We start from the raw sequence: 27,762 nt of genomic DNA, 5'->3' as shown, positions 1-27,762 counted from the left end.
GGAATACCAGCTGCACTTCAGCATTTGTAAAAAGAAACATAACCACCTAGCCACCCTCAGGGTTGTAAGCATTGAGTAACATTACTAAAAAAGAAGGGTTAGTTTTGCTCATTTTCTGGGATGACTGTATTAAAAATTTTCTGTATTTCCTGCACCTGAAAAATGCTTCTCTCCTCTTTTATAATGAAGAAAACTGAATGTTAATGAAGGAGGCCAACTTGAACCTGAACCAAACTCAAACCAAGATTTTAACCTTTTAAAGTAAATCAGAATCCAATCCAAATCTCCAAATCTGAACAAGTCCTGCATATTCCCCTCACATAGTTAAGTGGTTTGTCGGGTGCTCAGATTTTTTGGAAGGCAGTGAGAAAGGCCCTCCAACTGTTCCCACCCTAGAGAATCAAGTAAAAGGTACTGTGTTGTCCAAAAACACACCAAGAATAGTGCAGAGTGGGGAAAGGGGGGTTACTATTGCTTGTATTTCCAGCATTTATCTTGGGATCTGTTACAAACCACTTCTCTTACACAAAGAACAAAGAAAATGAAAAAGTGTGCTAATTTGGATCAACTGAGCTTGACTGATTTTTTTCAGTCAGAAATTTTTGGTTGTTTAAGAACATTACCTTGGGTCAATTCACACAATCATTGGCTTGAAATCCTATGCACAACAGATGGCACAGGGCCTGTATGCACAATCAGTGCACAGAAGCCTGCCTTTGTGAGCAGGACTGGCAGTATGTTGCAGTGTGTGACATATTTGTATGCATATTGCACACACATACATGCACGGCAAAACTGGACAGAAATGTAGAGTTAAAATGCTGCTCTTTGCTTTCCAATTTATAGCCGTGTGCATAAATAAGTTGAGACCCCTGTAATTTAAATGGCTACTTCCAAAGCAAAGTTTGCAAGTTTTCCTTGCTTTTGTGAGTTTTTTCAACACTAATCTAAATAGCCAACTTAACAAAAATAGTTTTTCTACGCAGGAAAAAAAATCTAAGCATTGTATTTGGAAGTAGATTAGAAAATGAATTGTAAAGTATACATCTATGTGCTTATGACAGAGCTAAGTAATCCTATTGCAGGAGAGTGAAATAACTGTAATTCTCTCTCTCACCTGTGGGTGCCATTATTGAACCAAGTGAAAAATTGAAGCTGTGCATCCCATCTATGCATACTGAATTTAGTATTCTTTGGAGAAAACAAGCATATTTTCTCAGCCTTAATGCTAAGACTTTTTAAAAAATGCATAAAATTTATAAATTATAGAGCAATATAATGCATATAGTTTCCAGGGGTCTCCTTGTAGGGCATTCTTAAAATGCTATAACAGAAGGTGCTCCAAAATTATTGTAACCATTTCAAAATGAATGAAATAGAAGCAAATTACTCAAGACACCTGCAGAATTTTAAACCATTGGGTTGTGAGGCACTAGCCACCTAGAACATAAGTAGTTAGCCATATACTTTTATTCTTTTTAAAAAAGTTTTATAATCAACAATAAAGTTCATGTACAAAGTTCTAAACAAACTTAGTGCTTCAACCTAGCCCAAAATCCAGAGAGCCAGTCTGGATGTTGGGTTAGGTTGCACCATTGAGTTTGTTTGGAACTTTAGAGCCAGTGTGTAGTTGTGGTATTTTGTGGAACCAAGACTAGCATTACATGAGTTCAAATTCAAACTCAGGCATGAAGCTTGCGAAGCCACACTTGGCTGTCTACCAAATCTATCTCTTAAGGTGTCAGGGAGGGGGAAAAACTGCCATAAGATACAAAATGCAATAAATTATATTTCTGAGAGAACCAAGTCTAATAGTGTCTGAAGTGGCAGAAATACTCCATGTGCCCATGAAAACTGGCCCATCAAGGTAAACACAGATCTGAGGATAAAAACTCCTTTATATCCTCCTAACCTAGTATGGGGAAACTATTTCCAGAACCCTTTTAAGTTCCATTATAACAATGAGCATTAATATGCAGTTTGTTTACTCATTGAGGGGAACAGAACAAGAATGATAGCTTGGGAATGTTTTCGGCAAAATTTGTCAGGAAAGGTCAGCATTAGTTCAAGAGGAAGGAAGAGAATAGGCAAGAGTTAGGCATGTAGGGGTAAACAAACAGCCGAGACTGTAAAGCACAAAGTTTGGCATTTTGCAGATTTGATGTTAAAGGTGGCTATACAATAACAGAAATTTGTATTATAGGGAGGGGCCATAGCTCCGTCAACAATCCCTCGTTTCTTCAGGCAAAAAAAGGATTTTATAGATAGGACTAGGAAGGCCTCTGCTCATCATCCTAGAAAAATGCTGCTAGAGTAGACAATAGCAGTCAAGAACCAATGATCTGACTCTGTATAAAGTAGTATTCTTGTTTGTTATAGGATACCTGTAATTCTGTATTAAAAGATGAGCTCATCTTCTGTCAGTGCAATCTTATCTACTGGCTTAAAAAGTGTTGAATTCCCAAGAGGGGCAGGGCGAGAGATCCTTTAAAACCTGAAACAGAGGAATCTAATTCAACTCTGCCTGCTGTGTGAGTGTATAAAATTATATATTGTAGGTAGTCAGTGTATGGGAACCCAAGAGCCATATGCAGTGCAAAACCCAGGGGCTTTTCAGCATCCCTCTTCTGTTCAGACTCTTGCCGCTGGTTCCCCAACAAGTAAACCCACGAGGCAGGAGAAATGGCCACAGAAGGGGGGAAATCACCAGCCCATCACCATTTATAGAGTCCACACAGTAGCAAAATCCCAGTGTCTGTCTGACTAAATAAAAAATAAATGTATAAACCACTAGGAATAAAATCAAAATACAAAAAAGTGTGTAGGTGAGCTTTAAAATATGAATACATAAGGAAAAAGACAGCTCTAAACACATATATGCTTGAATAGAATAGTTTATTACTTTTGTACAGCATTTTAAATTTTCACTCAATACGTAAGAGTCAAGGCAGATTTTCAAAACAAAAATACCCACTAATGTTTGCATTTTCCTTAAGCTCTATTTGCATATCTGTACAGTTCCATCTCTAATCTTCATAAGCATTTTATATACAAGTATGTGCATATAAATATATATGTATAGACAGTACATGATTAGGAACAGTTACATTTACAAGTGTCGATCAAATCCAATACTATAAAAATGTGAAAGCCAACACTGTATATTTGTTTTAATGGATTTTTAAAATTTCTCAGCAAATGAAATAGTTTGTGTCAAGCCAAAGATAATTTTAAATCCTTTTAATAAATGATGAATCAGTTCTGTTGTATTGTGCATTATACAGTTAAATAAAAAGTACTTTCAACAGTCCTAAAACCTCTGTTGGCAAACCATAGTTATACTGAAAAACTCTGCTAGAAATAATTAAACATTTTATTCCTTTTTATTTTTTAAAAAAAGTACTGCATATAAATTACAAAATAATGAAAATCTTATTTTTCTCAAATTCAGACAAAGGGAACTAACCATATTCAGAAAATACCCTGCTTTGGTTTGTTTGTTTTTAAATCCTGGTTCCTAATCACCATATCTCGTACTCAGTTTATACCACACAATCAAATGGCACCTAAAGGAAAGGGTAGTCTTCCCACCTGCTTTCCTAAACGCACTCTTCTGTGTCCCCTGGACAATTACAGGTTGGGGGTCCTCTGAAGTGGCTTTTCATTAGAAATAAAGGGCTACGGCTGGAAGGAAAATTGGCACATATACATAGACACACCTGTGCTGCACGCAAGTAATTTACATGGGTGCAGATATGAGCCTCTTTGGTGGCCAACCATCATGCATTTCCACTAGCAGTAAGGTATCGCCAATGAAACTCTTATTCTATAACTGTGCTCAAAGAATGGCTGCAAAACAAGAGTGCATTTTCCTTTTTGATTAGTACAAAATGGTACATCACTCCTTAACCAATGATGTCCCTATTTTCCAAGAAAAGAATTTCACTTTTAATATATTTGGCCTAGTTAAAGGCAATTCACCACATAAGGGCAGTCTTGGCTGGGTGAGCATGTGAACTGGCCCAAAGATTTCTCATTCCAAGTCTCCATTTTTCTGACACAAACCCAGCAGCCAATATAAACTTTACACTGTTTATTTCCTGCATTCTGTATTCCACAAGCAATGATTTATACCCAATGAATTCCACTAGGTGAAGATTCCCCTAAGCTTCCAGGTAGAGACCAAAGTTTATAGTCCCATTGTGGTATTCCTTTCTGCTCCCAAAGAGTTATAGCTTCACCTTTTTCAAAACCTTGTTTTCCTTCAAATTGAGTGTTTTGCATACAATTATCCTGAGGTTTCGATGAATTCTGTCCCTGTTCAAGTTCAAAACTTATAATGAGTGACTTTGCTACAGATTCCAATTCACTATGGTTCACAAGAGGCTCTGGGATTTTGTGGATAGGATTATCTGCTGTACCAATGGATAACATGGATGGATTGCAGAGAGTGTTAAAATTCCCAGCTAAGGCGCAAATCTTTTCTATAAAATACCTGAGTGGACTTCTATTTCTGTATGATCCTGTGGAAAACAAAGAGCAAAATCCAAAAGGTTAGAAAGAATAGCAAGAAACAACTGAATAATTTGTAAATTTATTTGAAGATACTCAAAAAGGAAAAATGGATTTATGCATGCAGTTTATTTTTGTTTTCCATTAGAAAATGATCAGAAGGCTTAGAGAATGCAGAAGGATGATTGTTTTCCTTGCTATAATTTGTTCCACAATATAGGGATATGTTCATGGCTTCCACTGGCAGAATAAACCACTGACAAAACATGAAGTGCTGAATTCAAGGCACCCAGAAAATATTAATGCATATAAGGTTTGGTCGGGTATATGTTATTCTACTATATACTTTTTTCTTTTTTTTTTAAGTTAGTTGTTAAGAAGGGAGATGGGCACCTACTTCTTTTAGAGCAGGAATGGGGAATCTTTTTCAGCTTGATGGCCTCATTCCCTCATAAACAATCTTCTGAGAGCAGCTTGCTAGTGATAGGCAGGGCCAGAGGTAAAAGTGGGTGGGTCCGGAAGCAAAAGTAGGCATAGGAGCAACAGATGCAACTCTTACTTTTGTACATTCCATCCACACAAAGCTGGTTTCTACACAAGCACCGCTCAGCCCTGAAGACAGCCTTCCTTGTTAGGTGGGGCATTTGGGGTGGGTGAGGTGGCCAGGCCAGGGGAAGGGAAAGGCAGCGAGCTTCCCTGTCACTCCTCCATCGAGAGTATGTTAACTTACATTAATGAAGTTTAATCTGTTGAATTGTCTCACCCTTTTTTGAGAGATCCCCAGGAATACCAGACTCAAACGCTTGACTGCCTATAGCTACTGTCCCCTGTGGTCTGATTCTTCATGAACAGAACTACTTGGTAAAGACAGTGAGCTCCTGGGTTTGGCTTTGATGCTGCATTAGGTATCTCAGTTTTAGATTCCACCTGAAAAACAAACTTGTCCACACTACAAGTTTAGGGCAGGGCAGAGAGAAAATAAGAACTATAGTGTGTGTTTGTTAACTCCTTCTGGTCTTGTTCCTGGCCTTCAGGTTTTCTTTCCTCTTGGATAACCAAGGGAAAACTTTTTAACTGGCTGCTATATAAAAGACAAACTAAGCAAATGGAAACTAATCGTGTAAAGCAATTGTTTGTTTGTTTTACTGGTTGCTAGGTTGATTTGTCTGTCCAGGGATCCTGGAAAGGACTCATGCTGAGCTGCACATATTGGGAAAATCAGAAGTTAGGCCTGAGTTACAGCTTAAGTTTCCAGCCAGTCAGCAAACTAACTATAATGTTCACAACAATATTTCTGTTCCTTTAGTTCTGTTTTCATCCTTTGCCATCAAGTAATCAAGAGAAAAAATAGCCATTATGATTGTGAGTATAGTGAGTGCTTTAAAAAAGTAAAGGGTAGCCATTTTTTCAGATCACTTTAAGTTATCTTTATTTCACCTTTTAGCAATAAGCACCCAATCCTGCTCTACTCATTATAATAACTATAGAATAAACATACTGTCTCTTCTTACTGCAGGCAAACAAATGTGCTTCTTTATTACTGGCTGAGTTGACAGCACAACTGAAAATGAAAATGAAAAGCAGAGCAAAGGAAAGTCCAAAGGGTGGAATCAAACTCTAGCCCATAATACAAAGCTCTAATATTTAACTCTTGAAGATCATGTTACTATACAGCCTGTTTTTTCATAATCATTTAAGGTGCTTATGATCATGAAAAATCTATCCTCAGTTAGGGAAAGTCTTGAGTGAGCAGACATTTGGGGGCTCTTCCAAATGAGGCTTTTGCTGTGCACTCACATTGCTTTATTCACTGAATTTTTCAGAGGGTCATATTCTTAAATTGCTCTTGTTCTTAAAACAAGCTATTATTCTTTAAATGGAGGTATCATAGAATCGTAGAGTTGGAAAGGGCCTATAATGTCATCAAGTCCAATCCCCTGTTTGATGCAGGAATCCAACTTAAAGCATATCCTACAGGTGGCTGTCCAGCTACCTCTTGAATGCCTCAAGTGTTGGAGAACCCATCACCTCACTAGATAATTAGTTCCATTGTCGCACTGCACTAACACTTAGGAAGTTTTTCCTGATGTTCAGTTGAAATCTGGCTTTCTGTAACTTGAGCCCATTATTCCATGCCCTGCACTCTGGGATGATCAAGAAGAGATCCCGGCCCTCTTCTGTGTGACATTTCATGTACTTGGAGAGTGCTATCATATCTCCCCTCAGTCTTCTCTTCTAAACATGCTAAACATGCCCACTTCTTTCAGTCTCTCCTCATAGGGCTTTGTTTTCAGTCCCCTGATCATCCTCGTTGCCCTCCTCTGAACCTGTTCCAGTTTGTCTGCATCCTTCTTAAAATGCGGTGTCCAGAACTAGATGCAGTATTCAAGATGAGGCTTAACCAGTGCCAAATAGACGGGAACTAGTAGTTCACATGATTTGGAAACTATACTTCTGTTTATGCAGCCTAAAATAGCATTTGCCTTTTTTCAGCCAGATTGCATTGTTGGCTCATATTCAGCTTGTGGTCAACAATTCCAAGATCCTTCTCACATGTATTATTACTGAGCCAAGTATCCTCCATCTTATAACTGTGCACTTGGTTTCTTCTTTTTCTTAAGTGTAGAACTTTGCAGTTATCCCTGTTAAATTTCATTCTGTTTTCAGCCCAATGCTCCAGCCTATCAAGATCACTCTGAAAAAAAAATTTTCTGTCCTCCAGGGTTTTAGCTACCCCTCCCAATTTTATATCATCTACAGTTTTGATAAGCATTCCCTGCACCTCCTTATCCAAGTCATTAAAAAATGTTGAAGAACACTGGGCCCAGGACCAAGCCCTGAAGTACTCCGATCATTACCTTCCCCCAGTTTGAGAAGGAACCATTGATAAGCACTCTTTGAGTACAATTCTGTAGCCAACTGTGGATGCACTTGATATTTGTTCCATCCAACCCACATTTAGCTAGCTTGCTAATCAGAATATCATGGGGCACTTTGTCAAAAGCTTTGCTGAAGTTGAGATATATTATGTCCACAGCATTCCTACAGTCTACCAGGGAGGTTATCCAGTTAAAAATTGAGATAAGAGTAGTCTGGCAGGATAGGTTCTTGACAAATCTATGTTGGCTTCTAGTAATCAATGCACTATTTTCAAGGTGCTTACAGATTGACTGCTTTATAATCTGCTCCAAACTTTTCCCAGGATTGATATCAGGTTGACTTTTCCTAGGGATTTATGGTTGTCATTGTCTGTCATGTCACAAATTAAAAACATGACCATTTCCCCCCCCAAAAAAGCACGGGGGGGGAAGCACAGCTCTTGGGGGGGCAGCCTCATTTGCTCCACCCTGGCTGAAGGCCTGGCACCGCTCCAGCCTCCATCCAGGCATGTAAGAGGAATTATCACAGTTCGAGAGCACATTCAAGCAAGGTGTGCAGTGGGATTAGTGACGGGTGTTGCCTGGGGAGAGTCCCATGGGCCAGATAGAGTCCTGGAGGGCCACATTTGGCTCCCAGGACTGAGGTTCGCCACTACAGTCATAGAACAATTGAGTTACCAAAAGGGAAACACATGGGAGCCGATTGCCTATGCCTAACAAAGTGAAGTTCTTGAAAGTGATTAAGGACAAAATCCTTCCCAAATAGAACAGACCTTAATAACCATATACGTATATTACTTAGAGATCAACCTAACAATATAATAATGAAATCTAAGTTTATGGACACAGTGAGAAGAACTGCAGGCACCTAACTTTTAAGCACATTGCTTGTAGAAGCAACAATGATGTTCCTGGACTGGATACCATGGGATCCTCACAGAAGTCTATCCTTCCATTTGCTGCATGGCTCTCTGGTGAAGCTCTAACTGCAAAACTGCTTTCTCATGCAGTTGAATCAGTAGTATGCAAACACACAAGTGTGTACACCCTCTGTCAGCTCCATATCTCCACCACAGCCGCTGACATTGATACCAGAAGCACTACATGATTCAAACAACCTAAGCTACTGGCACCTTTACAAGTTACCAATGAAATGGGGGAATGTCTGCAGAAAAGCAGTTCTGCAACAACAGTGCCAAAGAGATAGTGTCAATTTGGCCTTAATCAAGGGAGGAAATTTAAAAGGAAAAGATCACAATGTCTAGTTTCCATCATAGATATAATAAAACAAATAGAGGACTCCAGCACCAACGGATGCGTTTCTTTAATCACATTCTTAAAGAAGTTTGGCTGAATGGCAAAATTCAGTAACTTAGCACAAATACCTTATAAAGAAGAATTAACATACCCTGTAGTGAAGAAGTAACAATCTGGTAGACTTGATCTAGACAATGGTGTAATTCCAAGAATGCAGCAGCTTTACTGGTAGCTTTCTTTAGCTCCTGATCAACACATTCTTCTCTCCCCAATATATTTGCTACTTCTTTCTGTGTTAATTAATAACCAGTTTTCAGAAGGTGTTAGACAATACAAACATTTTTAGCAGTGGGGGTAGCATACTGTATTATTGTTAGAGTGCTAACCCTCATAGTTGCTTCTCATACTGCCTTTGGAAAACAAGTGCATTCAAGAACTATAAAGGTCTTTTAAAGATCCATAAAAATACAATGTGCTTACAAATAAAAGGCCTCTTCACATATTACATTGTTAGGTGTATATATAAATACTAGGGGCCACACCACTGCTCACTCTGCTCACCAACCCCACCACTCCTGCCGTGATAACTCTCTAGAGTGTCCCCTTCCCAAACCATGCAATTATTAAGCTCTCTTTTCACCTTCCCAACCTCATTTCTGAAGTCACTTTGCTATTTTATTCCGAAGCCCCTCTTTCCACCTGTTTTCACCTTCACCATGTTCATGCCTCCTCCTCCCCCCTTCCTTTTCTGCAGTCCCCCTTGCACAGTGACCACCCGCATGGTAACCTTCTGCATCTTCCTCCTCTAAGCACCCTTTTCACCTTCAAATTCCAAGCACCCCTTCCACTTTCTGCCCAATTATGAATCTACCACTATTCTTCAGCCCCTTTTGAACCCATTTTCATCTTCATCCCCATTTCCTCCTTTTTTGCAACCCCCTTTGCCCCCTTGTTTTCACTTTTGCCTCTTTTTCTCCCCCTCCCTCTTTTTCTCAACTTCCCCTTGGACACAGACCACCCCCACTTCCATGCCTTCTCCTCCCTCCTATCCTGCAGCCCACCTTTGCAGACACTCCGTTTTCACATTTGTACCTTTTTTCCTCCCTCCTTTCCTCAGTTCCCCCTTGCACAGAGACCACACACAACCCATTTTAACCAATGGTAGAGGTTTGAGTAAAGCAGGGATGGAAGAACACTGAGGAAAAAAGTGTCGCTTTTCAACAATAGGAGAGGGCTGTATAGAGCAAGAAGGGAGCTGGGAAACGGTCCATTGTACCCATGTTAGCTTTTTGGTGTTAGCTTCTCTCTTGTACCTGTACTATTTCTCCTTGTTAAAACCTTAAAAAAACCCTCAGTGCTCCTTACTTCCTAATTTATTCAGACCTCTCCTGTTGTTTTAAATCTCCACTTTTCCCCTCACTGTTTTGCCAGGGCAGGAGAGGATCTCCTAGCGTATGCACAGACATAGTTTGGAGCCCACATCTCCACTTTGCTCCTCCCCCTACATGTTTGCATGGAGATGAGGCCTGCCCCTCCACTGCAATGACATTCTTACACAAATACAGAACAGGAGCTTGGATACAATCTTATGGTGTCTCTCCACTGACATGGAACTCCAACTAAAGTTTCTAACAGCAGAATTATTTTTGCAATTTCCCCTCCCCATGGAACTGCTCACACTAGCTCCCATGCTGTTCCAATGGGTCCACTAGTGATCTACAGCAGATTTGGGGTGGTATGTGCATTTGGGGCTGCAGAGAAAGGGGGAAATCAGCAAAAATTACCTCCCTCCCTTTTCCACTGCTGAAAGCTTCCACTGGATTAAAGTGCTTTCCATCAGCAAAGTGAAACCATTGGACCCATAACATTTAAACCAAGGGGGAACGGCTGGCCCTCCAGATGTTGCTGTTGGGGCTGATGGGAATTGGAGCCCAAAAACATATGGACAGCCACAGGCTACCAGTTCTTGATGTGAACAAATACTGGAAACCTATGAATCTTTGTCTGCATATTAGTATCAGCAAACAATTTCTGAGTGCACCCTCTGGGGCATACCTAAAGAATATCAAGAAAATGGAATGTTGGTCTCACCTGAAAAGTGGTTTTCCTAGGTATCATGCCATCAGATGGGTAGTAGTGCCACCTGGTGTCCAAAGGCAGGAATGCACAGGAGTCAAGACTTCAGCTGCTCCTTCCAGCTTGACCCCAATCTATTCCGGATGAACTGTACACTGGATGCATGCACCTCTCAGACAGAAAAGAATACAAGGAGCAGCAACCAGCATAACATAAGCCTCGACTCCAAAAAGGAAATATGAACAAACAGAGCAGTTAAGAACAGTCTTAGCAATAACATGACTAATGAAGCTAATGTAATTCAAATCTGATTATGTTGAAGCAAAATGAAGGAGTCGCTAACCAATAGAAAAAATTACCTCCAGAATAAGCTAGGCAGCCCCCTTCAACAGGGAGGGTCCTGATGGCATGATACATGGGAAAACCACCTTTCAGGTGAGACCAACAATCCAATTTTCCCCAGATAACATGCCATCAAGTGGGATGTACCAAATCAGTCCCAGTAGGGTGGGCCCAGGCTGCCTAAGAGGAGGACAGTACCTGTGGTAAGACATGCCTGCCAAAAGAAGAAAATGCATAACAAGCTACTTTATAGTGTCTAATAAAAGAATTCAGTGTGGACCACACAGCAGCCCTACAAATATCTGTAATGGGTGCATTGGTTGCAAAGGCAGCCATAGCAGCCAGCAACCTTGTAAAGTGACATTTAGAGGCACTGGAATCCGAAGAGACTCATAAGCCAGAGTGATGCAAGCACGCAGCCAACGAGACAGCGTTGAGCTGGTGACCTTCTTTCCCAAGGTCCTCCGATGAAACAAGACAAAAAGAGACTCAGTCAGATGAATGTCCCGGGTCCTGGCCAGGTAAACTTTTAGGACTCCATGTATATCTAGAGAATGCCAGGCCTTCTTGAGGGGATGAGTTGGCTGTGGACAAAAGAAAGGTAAGACAATATCCTGACTGTAATGACAAGTAGAAGAGAAAAACAGAAGAGAAATGCAGGATCAGGACGTTAACAGCACAGAGTCCTTGTGGAACACACAGAAGTGACAGGCATGAGGAATGCAGTTTTCACTCCCAAGGAAGAACTTGTTGTCTGCTGAGCCAGTCTGCTGTGATATTCAGGTTGCTGCTGAGGTGCTCTGCCCTCAGGAAGTGTAGGTAACATTCAGCTCAATTGAAGACGAGAGTTGATTCCGCTTGAAGGGCCCTTGACCATGTGCCTCCTTGATGGTTTAAATGTGCTTTCACACTGATGTTGTTGGTCCAGATGAGAATGTTGGTCAGATGTAACTTCTGATGAAAATGGAAGAGGGCCAGACGTGCTGCTCACGACTCCGGCAACTTTATGCTGAGCGGTTGCTCAGCAGCTGTCCACGTCCCTTGAACAAAGTGGGAACTGCAATAGGCACCCCACCCCAGGAAACTGGCATTGGTTGTAATCAGAGTCCTCCTGGGTTCTCTGAAGGTGGTTTCTCTCTGCAGATTTAAGGTCACCATCCACCAGCAAAACCAAGACCGCAGGAACGGGGGGAGCTGTATTCCTGTATCTGGAATTGGTGATGTCCAGCTGGAAGGGCAGAAGAGTGGTTGGGTATGGTGGCAAGCCCAGGGAACGATGTCAATGGAGAATATGAATAGTCCCAGTGCTTTGGCCAGAAACATAATATTCGCCATCCTTTGAGCCATCAGGTGGCGAGCTGTGTGGGTGGTGGCTGCTATCCTCTATGGGAACAGAAGCACCATTGCACAAGCCGTGTCCAATGTGGCCCCAAGGTGCTAAAGACATTGAGTAGGAGTCAAGTGGCTCTGCTTTAGGTTGACAAGGTAGCTATGGTCCCTCAAGGCTTCAAGGGTGAGATGTATGTGGGTGGATGCCTGTGGCATGGAGTGTGCCCGCACTAGGAGATCATCCAGGTAGGGATAGATTTGGATCCCTCTAAGCTGTAGATGCACCACGAGAGCAACCATAAGTTTCGTGAACACCTTCAGAGCGGACAAGACCAAAAGGTAGAGCCTGGTATTGGAAGTGAGCCTGGCCATATGTGAATCTCAGGAACCTTCAATGGGCAGGCAAGACTGGCACATGCAGGTAGGCTTCCTTCAGATCAATAGAAGCCAGGAAGTCCCCTTCTGGAGAGCCTCCACAATCGATGCCAGAGACGCCATCTTGAAGTGTTGAGGTCTAAGATTGCTCTCCACAAATGATCTTCGAACAAAATGGAATAAACACCTGAGTAAAATTTGGTGGGATTCACCGGCTCTATTACACCTATGGAAAGCAAGCAAAGTGTAGTGACTGTCATGAGTGTTCACCTCTAGGGAGAGGCGGACAGGGAGGATGGTAGAAACCTGCAAGGAGGAAACTCCTGGAATTCTATAGAGCAACTGGGAATTCACAGATTCTCACAAGACTCCAAGCACTGGCAAAATGAAGGAGTCTGTCACCTATTGGAATGGCATTAGTACTGGCACTGCTGACGTTCCCCATGGCCAGAGGGTATGGTATGCCTCAGGCATCCTGAGAACTGACTCTGGTTATAGCCAAAGAAGTGCTGCTTGTTCCAGTAGCCTCTTGAGCAGCAAAAATCATGGCCCCTACCTGCAGGTCGCAGTGGCTGAAAGGACTGCTGGTAGGAGTAAAAAGATTATCTGCAGGCAGCTCTGCCATCGTCTCTTATATTCATGTCCAACACGGGTTTCCTCTTATCCTTGGGATCAACCTGCACTGCTATGAGGGCCTCATCCCCAAACAGCAGGGACCCTGAATAGGAGGCTGTGGAAAGCTTGGTGTGAGCTGTATTGTCAGCATCCCGATAGCATAGCCAAAGGATACAGTGAGCTACCACACCTGTGGACATAGCCCTAGAGGCAAACTGCATCATGTCCAGTGTTGCATCTGCCATATGCTACAGCCTTCTGTAGTTTGACTGTCTTGTGGAGTCTAGCCAGGTATGGCTGAGGATCGTCCAGTAACTCATCAAGCCACATCATGGAGGCCCTGGTGATCGAAGAGGCTGTGCAAGAGGCTCAGATGGCATACGCCGAGGCATCATGGGTCCTCCTAAGAGCGAAATTTAGTCTTTGCTCAAATGCATCTTTAAATTGAGAGTCCCCTTTCTGGGAAGGAGAGACCTAAACTTGAAATGGGGCCATCCACTGCTGGCACCTTCAGAAAATTCATGAATTCGGGATCTAACAAATAAAATTTGTTAGTGAAAGATGTCACTCAGCGTGCATGAAGAGGATAACCCCATTCCTCCTTCACCATCCTATCGAGAGGATCAGGAACTTGGGAAGGAATGAACCAAAGATGTGGGAGCTTTCAACACCTTAGCCCCCTTGACAGGGGCAGATGAAAGTTCAGATGCTGGCATGTCAAATCCCAATGTGGCTAGGGACTTGGAAATAAGAAGATAGTCCAAAGACTGAAACAAATGGTGTGAGCAATCCTCTTCTTCTTCTGACCCCCTGCTCCACATAGCCTCATCCCCCTCAGGAGTGATGAAAGGATTGAGTGGATCGGCATCAGCCTCTAAAGTACATTGCTGGATTCAATCTCATCTGAACTGTGAAGGCCCACCCTCATCTCTATGCATCAGAAGGGTGCAGAGTGTCTCTGAACTGAGACAGGAAGGCCTAATTTAGAAGAAGACCCTGCAAGGGAGTGAAAGATGTGAGAGGATCCAAGGCTGCCCATGGAACAGAAGACAACTGAGGTTGATCCAAGATGGTAGATGGCCCCACGTGGGGTGATGCTGTGGATGGCCCAGGTTGCTCAGCTGAGGGTATAGGCTCAGGGGTTAGAAGATGCACGTGGGGGACTCCCCTGGTGAGGAGATACCACCTGAAAACCCTCAATTTTTTCCTCCGAAGACACAGCAGGTGAATGGAAAAGAGCCTACAGTCTCTGCCATCCCTCTTCAGGATCAGCAAGTGATCAAGGGAGACTGGTATAGCAAGCTCATCTGTTGGCCTTCTGTTTAGCCGAGAGCAGTGACTTAGTACATTTGGAAGGAATGTGCTTGGAAACTGTGCTTAGACAACTTGGCTTTAGACACAGGCCACAGTGGCTGTGGAGATGCTTGTAATATATCATGGAGGGGCGGATGTGGCTCAGCAATCACGTCCACAGATGCAGCGGAAGACAGCCCAGCCATGGTAACACACACATGATAGAGAGGAGCAGTACCAGGCAATAAAATAGTCGAGTCTAATAACACACACAGACTGCGGGGAGTGGTGAACAACCAATCAACACACGCTCAAGTAGAGGGGTGCGGTGGATTGAAGGAGGCCAGCAGTAAAATGCACCTGGTAGAGGGAAGCGGTTTGACCTCAAAATGCAGCCAAGTCCCCTTTTCTGTCTTTCTTTTTAAAAGTACTCCTTATTACTTCCTCACTTTCTCTGCTTCCTCCTTTTCCACATTTCTTCCTTTGCCCAAGACAGGGAAGAAGAGAGAAGAGGACAGGCACTGGTAACACTAAACAGCAAACTAAATGGCGGATGAAGCAAAAGCAGCAATAAAAATGGTGGACAGAGAAGAAGGGGGTGGGGAAATGGTGGGAAGCCCCTAATGGAGGAAAGCCTGAGCTCAGCGGTAGGGAGAAGGCATAGACTGTGGAGCCACTGATGCCACAGCTGCAAGCCTCCAAGAGATGTGCGGCAGCAATGGTCGGAAGGTTGGGTGAAAGCCCTGGGAGCAGAGCCACACCGCTGAAGATGTGCGGCCCTGGTAAGGGCAACCCACTGCCCTGCACATGCTCTGCAGGTGGGCAGAGGAGCGGAACCACAGCCACAAGCTCCAAAAGGTGGGCAAGGCAGGAAGAGGGAGCCCGGAGAGAACTCCAAAAAGGAGCGGCAGCCTGGAGAAAAAGTGGCCAGAAGGGGCCTCAGGGCTGGACAAGGGCTGCAGCTGTGAGTTCCAAGAGGCGGCAGGCATAAGGAAGAAAGACCGTGGGCTCTGGGAGCACAAGGCCACAAGATAAGAAGACAAGGCTGCCAGGGCCCAGAGCTGCAGGAGCAAACTCCCCGGCTGGTTAAGAAGGTAAAAAAAGAGGCTGCAGTAGCAAGCCTCGGGAAAAGGATTTTAAAATAAAATATCAAGAGACAGACAAAACAAACAATGAGGAACAGAGAAACAGTGAGAAAGTTAGACTCACTCTAAAAAGAGAGGTAAGGCTGAAAGGATCCCCCTAGGACAAAGGCAGTAATAGTCTTTGGTCAAACCAGACGGAGTAGCTGAAGTCTTGACTCTTGTGCATTCCTGCCTTTGGACACCAGGTGGAACTACTACCCACCTGATGGCATGCTACCTGGGGAAAATGTTGAATTTCATTTAAACTTCATTGCAGTATGTAACCGACACTGACATGATGCTACTGTGCCAAGTCCAAAGTGAAAATGTAACTAAGCAAGAACCTTTATTTACCATTTTACAATCAGATACTATATTTTCAAGGAATTTAGCCAAATCCATAGCTTTATTCTTTATTTGATTCTGAACCTGAAAAGAAAAATATATAGACATTTAAAATATATTTACTAAATTTAAACCATAAACATAAAACTGTTTCTTTTCTTACACAAATCAAGATATACTAGCCTGGTTCATGCATACTAGCTTCCACAAGGTTTGGGATGTAGCGTAGTCAAGCAGAGCCCATCTCCCTTTAGCCCCCAACAAACAACAATGTAATGTATATAGGGAAAAGGGAGAATAGAGTATATTGGAGCATTGCACATATGGGCATCCACAAAGAAAACCCATTTCAGACATTACATTAGTTGTGTGATAGAGGTAAAAAAAAATAAGGTTACCCGTACTACTCCACCATATGAAGAGGATTGCACCACTCAGTGATCTCATTCACGTGCAATGCTAAGGCAAACCATGGCTTAGTGCAAACAAGTAGGCTCCCATAAGAGAGATTGTAGCTGCTTTGCTCCACCTCTGGTCATTCTATTTCTCTGCTGCATTGTGCTAAACCTTTTGGCTTAGCTTGCCATCGGAACCTGAACTTGTAAGTTTGTCTTATGGTTTACAGTTTGTGATTAGTCTGGGAGGCTAAACCATGAGTCCAGGTTCAGACAACCCACTAAGCCAAACTGTGATTTAGCACAGGGCAGCAGCAGCAGAACAACCAGAGGAGGAACAAAGCAGCTATAACCTGTTCCCTGGGAACCCCTAGGTTTGCTTGCTTGTGCGAATCACTATTATGCATGACTAGACCATGGGTTTAGATAGCAAACCAACCAAGAATCTGTATCACCACAAATGATCATGATTAAAATCCATAAGTCTATCATAATACTGTCTCCAGAACAACATAGGTGTACTCTATTTCTATCCCCCCATCTCTCAGTTAAACCAATTCTTCTCTGGCTGATACTATGCTAGTTTTAATTAAGGCAAGCCAGAATTCGAGTAGTAGATTTAAGCACGTTCCAGCTGCCCACTTTTTACCAGGTCTAATTTGAACCTCTAAACTATTATTTTTTTAAGTGGGTTACTTGAAGGGAAACTTTTGGACTTGAGCCTCTGTGTTGTTTCCATGTCCTTCTTTCATTTACATTTCTTAGCTATAGTGATATAACGTTTCTTAGTAATAGTGCAGGCTGAAGAAGAGTGCAGCTGTATTTACTTTATGGAAATCAAATCATAATTTGGTTTAAGACTATGATTTGCCTCAGTGGGTATCTTTTAACAGAAACCCTTCCCTGGAAGGAAGGGCGGGATATAAATCTAATAAATAAATATAGAACTCTGTTCACAAACGATGTGCTTAAATATCATTAGCTTAGATCCGAAGATCTGGTGAGCAAAGTTCTAATCATGGGATACATATGTTGGTGATTTTGCCAACTCCCCCTGCAGCCCCACAGATCTGCTCCAATGTGTCAGTGGGCCCTCCAGTACAGTGTATGAGATGGCATGGGAGGCTGCTGGGGGGAATTCAAGAAAAATATCTGCCTCCCCCTTTCCACCAGTGAAAGAGCTACTCAGGACCCGATCCACTTTTTATATTATATTTCCAAGTAACAATCATGCACAGGTTAATTGAAAATTAATGGCTAAATGAGAAGTCCAATTTATTAAATTGGGGGTTGTGTTTTTAGAGCCACTTTATTCAAGAAAATATTGATCTTGTTAGTTTTAGGAAGTAATTAAATAAAAAGCTTCCATACATTTAAAATTAACATTTTGTTATTTCTTCTTAACATTAGAGTGTGCCTGCAAAAGGCAATACTGAAAAAATGAAATATTATTTGGCACTATAGGGTAGGAGTCTAAAATAAATCTTCATTTCTGCTGCCCTTGTAGCAGACACCTTTATATAAACTATTTTTTTCTGGTTTAAAGAAGTAAACAGTTTAAACTTTAAGCAACGATTTCATTATCCCATGTCTTTGCGTGGTGTAAGCAGCTGTGAAGCACAAACACTGATAATTTACACATACACAATAAATGTATATGAGAATCACCAACATATTTCAGGATTTCACAAATGTAATCAGTGTGAAGTTTAAAATTCACTATTAATTTGTGACATAATTAAAAATATGTTTCCCTCCTCATGCCAAAAAGAACATATCATTACCCACACATCACCTCATTTTGTGGATACCATTTTAAGAGTTCATTCTGCATTGCCCTAGATTTTTTCTGTATACATTCTAAAAGGTGCTCCAATCCGGAAACCATTCCATCACAGATGTCTGATATGAACTGCTTCTAAAACCAAGAGAGATTTAAACACAATTAAAAATTAAAGCCAGTTATAGCTTCAAAAACTTCCAACAGTGAGTCTTTAAAAGTGCTTTCCTAGAGTAAACCCAAACTGCTCAGGATGTTTTATGAAGAGGACTTAGTTGCTTACATAAATGTCTGATTAGGGTAAGGCAGGAGCAGCAAGTGTGGTGGGGCGGTGCCACAAATCTGCCCTCTCAACAATGACATCGCTGTTGCTTACTGGGATGATGCAGGGGCAGGGCAGTAGCAAGGTTGAGGCAGGGCAGGTACATCAACAGGTCTGCCAGAATGACTTTGCCACTGCACCTGCCCCTCCCAGCAATGCCAGTGTTAAGAGAGCTTCTCCACAGCACTGCCCCACCATATCAGCAGCTCCTGGGTTAAGACAATGTTTGTTACAATTATTTCTATCCCACCATTCAGGATACAAGTTCTTCCAAGGTGGCTTAAAAGAAACATTGAACAACAAAGCACAAACAATAAAAAGCCATCAGTATCCCAGTTGATGGTAGATAGTCCTGTGGGCGGGAGGGGAAAGTTCAGCAGTAGCAGACTCTGAAGTAGTCCTCACTTGCCTCCTTCTGTCCCGCGGAATCCTTCTCATAGGACAGGTGATGGCAGATTAACTTGTTCAATTGCTGAAATGTGAGCATTATCCAAATCTCAGCACGTGAGATAGTGAAGGAAGGTGTTAGGATTTTTGGAATTAGGGATTTTGTGATTTGGCAAAGGTATATGCGTCCTAGTATTCTATAGTGCTTACAAATTCTCTGTAAGCACTATAAAACCCTAAAGCAGAGAATTTCACAGTAATGCTGCTTAGTAGCTTCAAAGTAGAAGACTTAGCAGTCTAGTACTTTACACATGTTAATCATGATATTTGGTTAGGTGTTTAGCTATATAGATCATGATATATCTAGTTTAAGAAAAGTATTACTTAATAGTATACGCTAAGAGCATGAGGGTTTGACTTTTTCCCTAAGTTGAGCCCTGTCTTTTTGGGGTCCTAAGACTTCTAAAGGTCTTCAGGCAAATGTATGTTTTCAAGTGAATGTCCCCCACGACCTTTTGATTAGCAAACTCGTCAAATGCGGACTACATGGAAATACTGTCAGGTGGATTCACAACTGGTTGAAAAACCGTACTCAAAGAGTGGTCGTCGGTGGCTCTGCTTCGGACTGGAAGGAGGTTTCCAGTGGAGTGCCACAGGGTTCTGTCCTGGGGCCGATACTCTTCAACATTTTTATCAATGACTTAGATGATGGGGTGGAGGGAATCCTTATGAAGTTTGCGGATGATACGAAACTGGGAGGGATAGCTAACACAATGGAAGACAGGAATAAAATCCAAAGGGACCTGGATAGACTAGAAAATTGGGCTGAAATTAATAAAATGACATTCAATAAAGACAAATGCAGGATTCTGCATTTAGGCCACAAAAACAAAATGCACAGGTACAGGATGGGAAATACCCGGCTTAGCAGTAGTGCGTGTGAGAAGGATCTTGGAATTGTAGTGGATCGCAAGTTGAACATGACCCAGCAGTGTGATGCTGCGGCAAAAAAGGCAAACGCCGTTTTGGGATGCATAAACAGAGCTATAGTTTCCAGGTCGAGGGAAGTAATAGTCCCACTATATTCTGCATTGGTCAGGCCTCATCTGGAATACTGCGTTCAATTCTGGGCGCCTCATTTTAAGAAAGATATAGACAAGTTAGAGCGGGTTCAGAAGAGGGCGACGAGGGTGATAGCCGGTATGGAGAACAAATCTTATGAGGAAAGGTTGAAGGAACTTGGCATGTTCAGTCTGGTGAAGAGAAGGCTGAGGGGTGGCATGATTGCACTCTTTAAGTACCTGAAGGGCCGTCACATAGAGGAGGGTACAGATTTGTTCTCTGCTGCCCCAGAGGGTAGGACTAGGTCTAATGGTTTTAAGTTGCAGGAGCGTAGATTCAGATTGGACATTAGAAGGAACTTCTTGACAGTAAGGGCAGTTCGGCAATGGAACCGACTGCCTAGGGAGGTGGTGGGATCCCCTTCGCTGGATGTCTTCAAGCAGAGGCTGGACAGCTATCTGTGGGAGATGCTCTAGCTGTGGATTTCCTGCTGTGAGCAGGGGGTTGGACTCGATGGCCTACAAGGCCCCTTCCAACTCTATGATAGGTGAAAATGAGGGTAAAGGAGATACCATCTGCAAGAGATCCCAAAATACAAAGCTTCAGAGAATTGTGACAGAAAACAAGTATAGAAGCCATAACCACAGTACCTTTGGTGACTACTAAAACATTTTGTGGTCAAAGAACATGCGTCAGACCCTATGGTGTGGTAAGGACATAAGGAAACAGGACGTTGACTCTAGGGGTCTCTTATTACCTGATATGGAATAGGGATATCGTTTAGCCTGTTGGTTTACCTTTTTTGGCATAGAGATAGATTAATAGGATATGACCCTTTTTTACAATATGAAATGCTATTTGGTCAATTAGATTAGTAGATTTGACACAGAAATTGATTAGCTATGAAATAAGGATGAAATTTGAAGGGTATAAAAACAAAGTCTGGGTTTTGTTGAACACCTGCTTCTGAGCAGATTCAGCTGCGATCTAAGCAGAGGGTCCACCAGTGAAATCTTTGCTTGTATACTCTTGCTTCTGAGTTGGTAAGTAGAGTGTTTAATGCTTACTGTGTAAAAGGGTGTGTGTCTGTTTTTTTCTTCTAATAAATCATTCTTTTGTTAATCAATAAAGTAATTTTTAGTTAATATCTGTCTGTATGTCACTTCAGCTGGTAGTAGGGTTTGCTGAGCCTCTAGACCTATTCTTTGAGAGTGATTGCTGGGGACGTGGGCCTTGCCTCCTTCATTAACTCCTGAGTTTTCAGCAACCTTGTTGAACTCTAAAAAAGAATTTGTTTTGGTTAAAATTTAAATTACCTCTCATTGTTGGAAGAAGAGGCCATCTCTATTTCTCTTTCTGTTACAGCAACACACAAGAACCAAAAAAGTTTCAAAAAAAAGAAGCCCTTAAGTCACAGCCCCAATCATTAAAACAGGTTTCTGCTGTTTAAGCCATCCATTAAACCTTGTAGCTCCTTACTGCTCTGTATTTATATTTGTCAGCAGAGCAAAGATAGGGGGAAACCTCCTGATGTTGTTGGACTACAACCCCCATCATTCCTAACCATGGGCCATGCTGGCTAGGGCTGATGGAAGTCCAACAACTGGAGGGCCACAGATTCCCCATCCTTGCAATAGAGTCTTATAGTACTTTATTCATTTTATCACCCCACCCCATCAGGAATTTGAAGAGGTAGGAGCTATTTTAAGAATATATGCCACAATTAAATTCAGGGATAGTTGTAAAACCATGACCATCTTGCTCACAAATTTCCAGTTTTCAGATCACAAATTTTCACATTTCTGATTTCCAGTTTTCACACCCTTGGAATGATTCAAAGACCAGATATAGAAATCTATTTGGTTAGGGTGTCATGCCTTAGTATACCCATAATCATCTTAAAGATTCTTGTTCTCTCTCTCCTGATTGGTGCATTACACCAAGCCAAACCTTGATTATAACTTGTGGTTAGCCTGGAGAGAGCTTAATGACAAACCCAGATTTGGGCAACACTCTAAAGTAAACCTTAGCTTAATTCAGTGCAACAGTAAAAAGGACCATGGAGGAGCAAAGTGACTTCAAATTCCCCTCGAGGAGCCTGCACACTCATGTGAAGCCATGGTTTGGCTTGCTGTGACATGTGGACCAGACCTCTCTCTTTTACTCACTTTTTCCTTTGGATTGCTTTCATCAGTTTGATTTTGTGCTGCAAGATGAAGGCCTGAACCAGTAACTGCCAACAAGTGTCCTACGTATTTTGCCATCTGTTTCAACATCTGCAATATTTTCTTTTGTGCTTCTGCTACTATTGAAGACAAGTCTGAACAACCACCCTGAGACACAAAAATACAGTGTTAGGAATTGTTCATTGCAGGCATCTTCATAATCTATTCCAGTTAATACAATGACAATAGTACACTATGCCCTGGGTGGTCAATGCTAATCCTAGTCAGAGTACACCAACTGAAGTTAACAGATATAACTAACGTAGGTTCATGAATTTCAGTGGGTCTACTCTGAACAGGACTTAGTTGAATAAAACCCTGTGTTATTGTTCCAGCATCAGCATCATGACATCACAATATTTGTGATATACCCCTACTTATAACACAACTTTAGCTAATATTCACTAGTAGGCAAAAAACCTTGCAGTTTAAGAATGTACCTACAGCCCACAGATATTTCTATCAAACTTTAAAAAGCAGGGCATTGGGCAGCTATGGTGAATGTACCAGGGGAACAGGAGACATGACCCCCTCTCTGAGATATTGTACTGCCCTACAAATTTGTCAAAAAGCAAACACAATTTGGGTTGGTCTTTCACAATCCAATCCACTTCCTGTGTAGCTTGGCAGAATTTGGTAACATGTGCCTCTGAGCATATGGTGAGGGGTGGCAACACCTGCTATCTCCAAAGATGAAGAATTACATGTTTGTATGTTTGTTGGTGTTCTTCTTACTTTGCTTCTTTCCTTTGTTACTATTGTTTCTACAGAGAATCTAATCTAGAAAATTTTATTTCCCTCATTATTGATCCTAGAAACCTGTGTCAAATTTATGTTTATTAATTCAAAAGCCTTTTTATTGGTCAATGTCATATGATGGTGAAAACAGCTTTTTGCATTTCAAATTGGAGGTTATGTTCTATTTCTATTTTGGGTGCATTAACAGTTGAACCTGAAACTGCAGATTGATGTAAAATCAGACTGCTTACAATATGTTGCTACTTAAGCAATGACTCTAGCTGTTGGAAAAAACAAACTTAGCCTGCACAAGATGCATGTTTTCAGCCTGCTATGTTTAAACCACTTCATTTAAGACAAGGTGGTTATGGTCTATTTCTATTTTGGGTGCATTAAACAGTTGGACCTGAAACTGCAGTTTAATGTAAAATCAGACTGATTACAATATGCTGCTACTTTAGCAATGACTCTAGTTGTTGGAAAAAAGAGGATGCATGTTTTCAGCCTGCTATGTTTAAACCACTTCATTTAAGGCAAGGTGTTCACGATCAATTAAAAACATAGAGCACACCTAGAATTTTGCTAGAATATATTTCACCTCCCACTGTTTTATCTTGTGCAAATTGAGACACTTCTGAGGTCCACTGGAGACTATTTTGCAGAAGTCAGTGCCATTATTCCACAATTATGTTTGGAGTTTTTTTAGTATAAATTTTGCAAAGTGTTGTTGTACTTCACATATTCATAGAAAAAAAACAAAAGAAAATGATTTCCTATAGAAAACTTCACTAAAATTGCAAAGTAAATCAGACATATTTAAAGTGACCATCTCAACTATATCAACTGTCTTAATAATGTTGCTTCCTCCTGGCTAAAACAAGATCAGCACAGGACATACCTTCTTTCTATTATTTGGGCTGATTACAGGTGTTGCCACCACTCACCATATGCTCAGAGGCACATGTTACCAAATTCTTCCAAGCTACTCAGCAAGTGGATTGGTGTCGGAAGGCAGAGCTGGGGTCCCAATCCCGGGGAGCTGGATCCCAGAGAGTTGGGAGAAGAGTATTCGGATGGATGGCAGAGGGAAGGGGGAGGAACTTCCCCCCTTTGGAGCGAAGACGAAACAGAGGAACTGCCAGTGATAAGGTCGCTTAGCAACGGGGAGCCTGAGCCCTCCCTGGACATTCTCACGCCTCCCCCTCTTTCAGGCTCAGAGCAAGAGGGGGAAGAGGGAGGGCTGCTCACAGCCGAAAAGCGGGGAGGCAGTTTACCATCAGCCCCTCCCCTATCCCCCATCCTGGAATCGGAAACTTCAGAAGAGGAGGGGGTGATGCTTCCCCCCTCACCGCGCACACGCAGACAGCTGAAAAGTCAGGAGAGAAGGGGGGAAGGCGGGCAGTACCTGAGGGGCAGTTAAGGAGGAGCGAAAGATTGCGCACCCGTTTGGCCCCTTCTTAAAGAACAGGTGGGAAGAAGTCCCTTGCTCTGTCAACTTTCTCCCAATGCCGCAGGACCTGTATCCCTGTATTGCTTCATGAGAAAACGCAGTCTTTGTTTGGACATTACCCTAATAAAACACGAATTAACTACAATCGTTGGTCTGGTTCCTGAGTCACATCCTGGGCCTGACAGCTTGACAGAGCCACCTAAATCACCCTCAACGCTCTCTTCACTTGACTGGGACAAGATGTCAAAGGGAGCAGCGGGGGGGACGAACCCCACTTCTGAGATGGAAGAAGTGGAACTCCTGATGACTAAGGTAGCTGAATTGCAGACGGATGTTCAAGCCCTGCTAGCAGCAGTCAAGGCGCTGAAGACGGATAATCAAACCTTGAAGGCCACGATAGACCAAATGCAAACAGCCCCTCCAGCTGCCGTAGTAAAGGTTCCCATTGGATTGTCCCCAAAATACGCGGGACAAAGTGATCAGTTGGCAACCTTTGTGGCTCAATGTGAGTTATATCTGGATGTCAGGCATACGGAATTTCCAGACGATGGGGCTAAAGTAGCTTTCGTGATTAGCCTCCTGGAGGGAGAAGCTGCAAAATGGGTGACTCCGTATCTCGTGAGAAAGGATACTGTCTTAGGAAGGTACAGAGGATTTATACAGGAGATGACCGAGATGTTTCAAGACCCGCAAAGGGCTGAAACAGTAGCGCGGCAACTAGGCGCTCTGAAGCAAGCTAAAGGGACTGTTTCCGAGTACACTAACGCTTTTAAAATTCTGTCCCAGGAAACTGGTTACAATGACGCCGCCCTGATGTTTATGTACCGGAGTGGATTAAATGCTGAAATCCTGGATGAGTTGGCCAGGACCTCCCCCCCCGCTGACCTACCAGGGCTCATCCGGCTATGCCTACAGATAGATCACCGGATGGAAGGAAGGCGCCTGGAAAGGAAGCAGGAGGTCCCGAGATACTCAGCCTCGGCATCCCGTAACAAGACCCTTCCCACTGCAGGGATGGCAGGTAATGCAACTGAGGGACAGGGAGGGGCTAGGCCAAGACTGTCGGAAGAAGAAAAGGAAAGACGACGCCGGGAACGTTTATGCTTTTATTGTTCAAAGCCGGGCCATGTGGCCAGAGACTGTGGACTGAAAGGAGGGAAAGCCGAGCCGTCGGGAAACTAGAACACCCAGTCCACGTGCAGGCCGGTGGACTGGGGGCAGCGTTGTATAAAGGCCCCCCAACGATCCAACCTCCCTCAAAGGGGGTGTTGGTCTTGCCTATTCGGATTACAACTTCCAGAGGAGTGGTGTTTAATTCCACTGCCTTAATTGACAGTGGAGCCTCCACAAATTTTATTGATGCAAAGTTAGTCAAGCGTCATGGAATTTCCCGGTGGAAACTGGACGCTCCCCTAGCTGTGGAGACTATCGATGGGAGACCCCTGAAGTCAGGAGGGGTGACACAAGCCACGGAGGAAGTGAAACTTCAAATCCCTGGGCACGAAGAGTTCATTTCGCTATACGTGTCAGATCTCTCGAACTTTGAGATGATTCTGGGAATGCCCTGGCTAGCAAAGCATGAACCCAAAATAAGTTGGAAGGAGGCGGTGGTGTGGTTCACCTCACAGTATTGCCAGGAGAACTGTCAACCTGAAGGAATCAAGAACACCTTAGCGGGGGCAGTGCAAGAGATCGAGCAAGTGACCCTGCCGCCAAAGTATGAAGAATTCAAAGATGTGTTTGATGAAAAAGAGGCAGAGACTTTACCCCCCCACCGCCCTTACGACTGTGCGATTGATCTAGTGCCAGGAGCCAGCATCCCATCAGGGAGAATCTACTCTCTCACAGAGAATGAGAGGGAGGCCCTGAAGGAATTCCTGGATAAAAACCTGAGGCGAGGATTCATACGCCCCTCACAATCCCCTGCTGGAGCGCCACTATTGTTTGTGAAAAAGAAGGGGGGGAACTCAGACCCTGTAACGACTATCGTGCATTGAACCAGATCACCATCCCCAACAGCTACCCGCTGCCCCTGATCTCAGAGTTGCTGGACCGACTGCGCTCTGCAAAAATCTTCACGAAGTTGGATTTGAGAGGAGCGTACAATCTGATCAGAATGAAGGAGGGAGATGAATGATAAACAGGATTCTTGACCGCTTACGGACAGTATGAATACCTGGTCATGCCGTTCGGGCTTTGTGGAAGTCCAGGAATTTTTCAAAAATTCATGAACGACGTGTTTAGAGACTTGTTGGACACGTATGTAATCTGTTACTTAGATGATATCCTGGTGTTCTCAAAGAACCAGGAAGACCACGACCAGCATGTGAAGACGGTGTTGAAGAGACTGAGAGAAAATCACCTGTATGCTAAATTAGAGAAATGTGGATTTGACCTCAAGTCTCTAGACTTCCTTGGATATCGAATCTCAGCGGAAGGCGTGGAGATGGACCCAGGGAAAGTAAGCTGCATATTGGACTGGGGCCAACCTGTCACCAAAAAGGATGTACAACGGTTTTTGGGGTTTGCCAATTATTACAGAAAGTTCATTCCAGGGTTTTCCAAATTAACAGCTCCTCTGACTGACTGTTTAAGGGGGAAGAAGAAGTTTCAATGGACAGAGAACGCCACCGAGGCCTTTGAGGAGCTGAAGAGAAGGTTTGCTACTGAGCCCATTCTGCGCTTTGCTGATCCGAACCGCCCTTTCGTAGTGGAAGCAGATGCTTCAGATTTTGCCATCGGGGGGTCCTGCTACAATTAGACCAAGAAGGGAAGGAGCTGCACCCCTGTGCGTACTTCTCTCGGAAGTTAAAGCCTGCAGAGAAGAACTACACAGTTTGGGAGAAGGAGCTGCTGGCCATCAAGGACTCTTTTGAAAACTGGAGACAATACCTAGAGGGGACCTCTCATCGAATTGAAGTGCGCTCCGACCACAAGAATCTTGAAAGCCTCCAAACAGCCAGAAAGCTGAACCAGAGACAGATAAGATGGTCCCAGTTCTTCACTAGGTTTAACTTCCAGATTACTTACCATGCCCAAGCCAAAAACCAGAGAGCGGATGCCTTATCCAGACAGCCACAATACAAAGAAAGTGAATCCGAGGACCAGCCTCAGTACGTAATCCCGCCAGAGAAATTAACGTTGGGAGTATGCCAGCCTTCATGGGAAGAGGAACTCAAAAAGGCACAACAAGAAGATGCAGACATGCTAAAATATCAGCAGGAGACGGGACAAGGTCAAGACTCAGAAGTAACCT

At 43.0% G+C, this 27,762-nt stretch overlaps 1 protein-coding gene across 3 annotated transcripts in view; it reads right to left on the bottom strand.

The window, feature by feature from the left end:
- Positions 1–2,886: 2,886 nt before the first annotated feature.
- KIF14 (kinesin family member 14) overlaps positions 2,887–27,762 on the bottom strand; it is a 64,627-nt gene continuing 39,751 nt past the window's right edge. For all 3 annotated transcript variants that reach the window (XM_061633926.1, XM_061633929.1, XM_061633928.1), the window contains exons 26-30: positions 22,262–22,426; positions 18,338–18,460; positions 16,157–16,231; positions 8,800–8,938; positions 2,887–4,523 (exon numbers count right to left, since the gene is read on the bottom strand). In XM_061633926.1, coding sequence (XP_061489910.1) covers positions 4,129–4,523; positions 8,800–8,938; positions 16,157–16,231; positions 18,338–18,460; positions 22,262–22,426 — 897 coding nt within the window. In that variant the 3' untranslated portion in view covers positions 2,887–4,128. The remainder of the gene's footprint in view (positions 4,524–8,799; positions 8,939–16,156; positions 16,232–18,337; positions 18,461–22,261; positions 22,427–27,762) is intronic.

Source organism: Rhineura floridana, chromosome 6 (genome assembly GCF_030035675.1).
Source record: "Rhineura floridana isolate rRhiFlo1 chromosome 6, rRhiFlo1.hap2, whole genome shotgun sequence".
Taxonomy (NCBI): Eukaryota; Metazoa; Chordata; class Lepidosauria; order Squamata; family Rhineuridae; genus Rhineura; species Rhineura floridana.
This window is presented reverse-complemented; position numbering and strand designations above follow the sequence as displayed.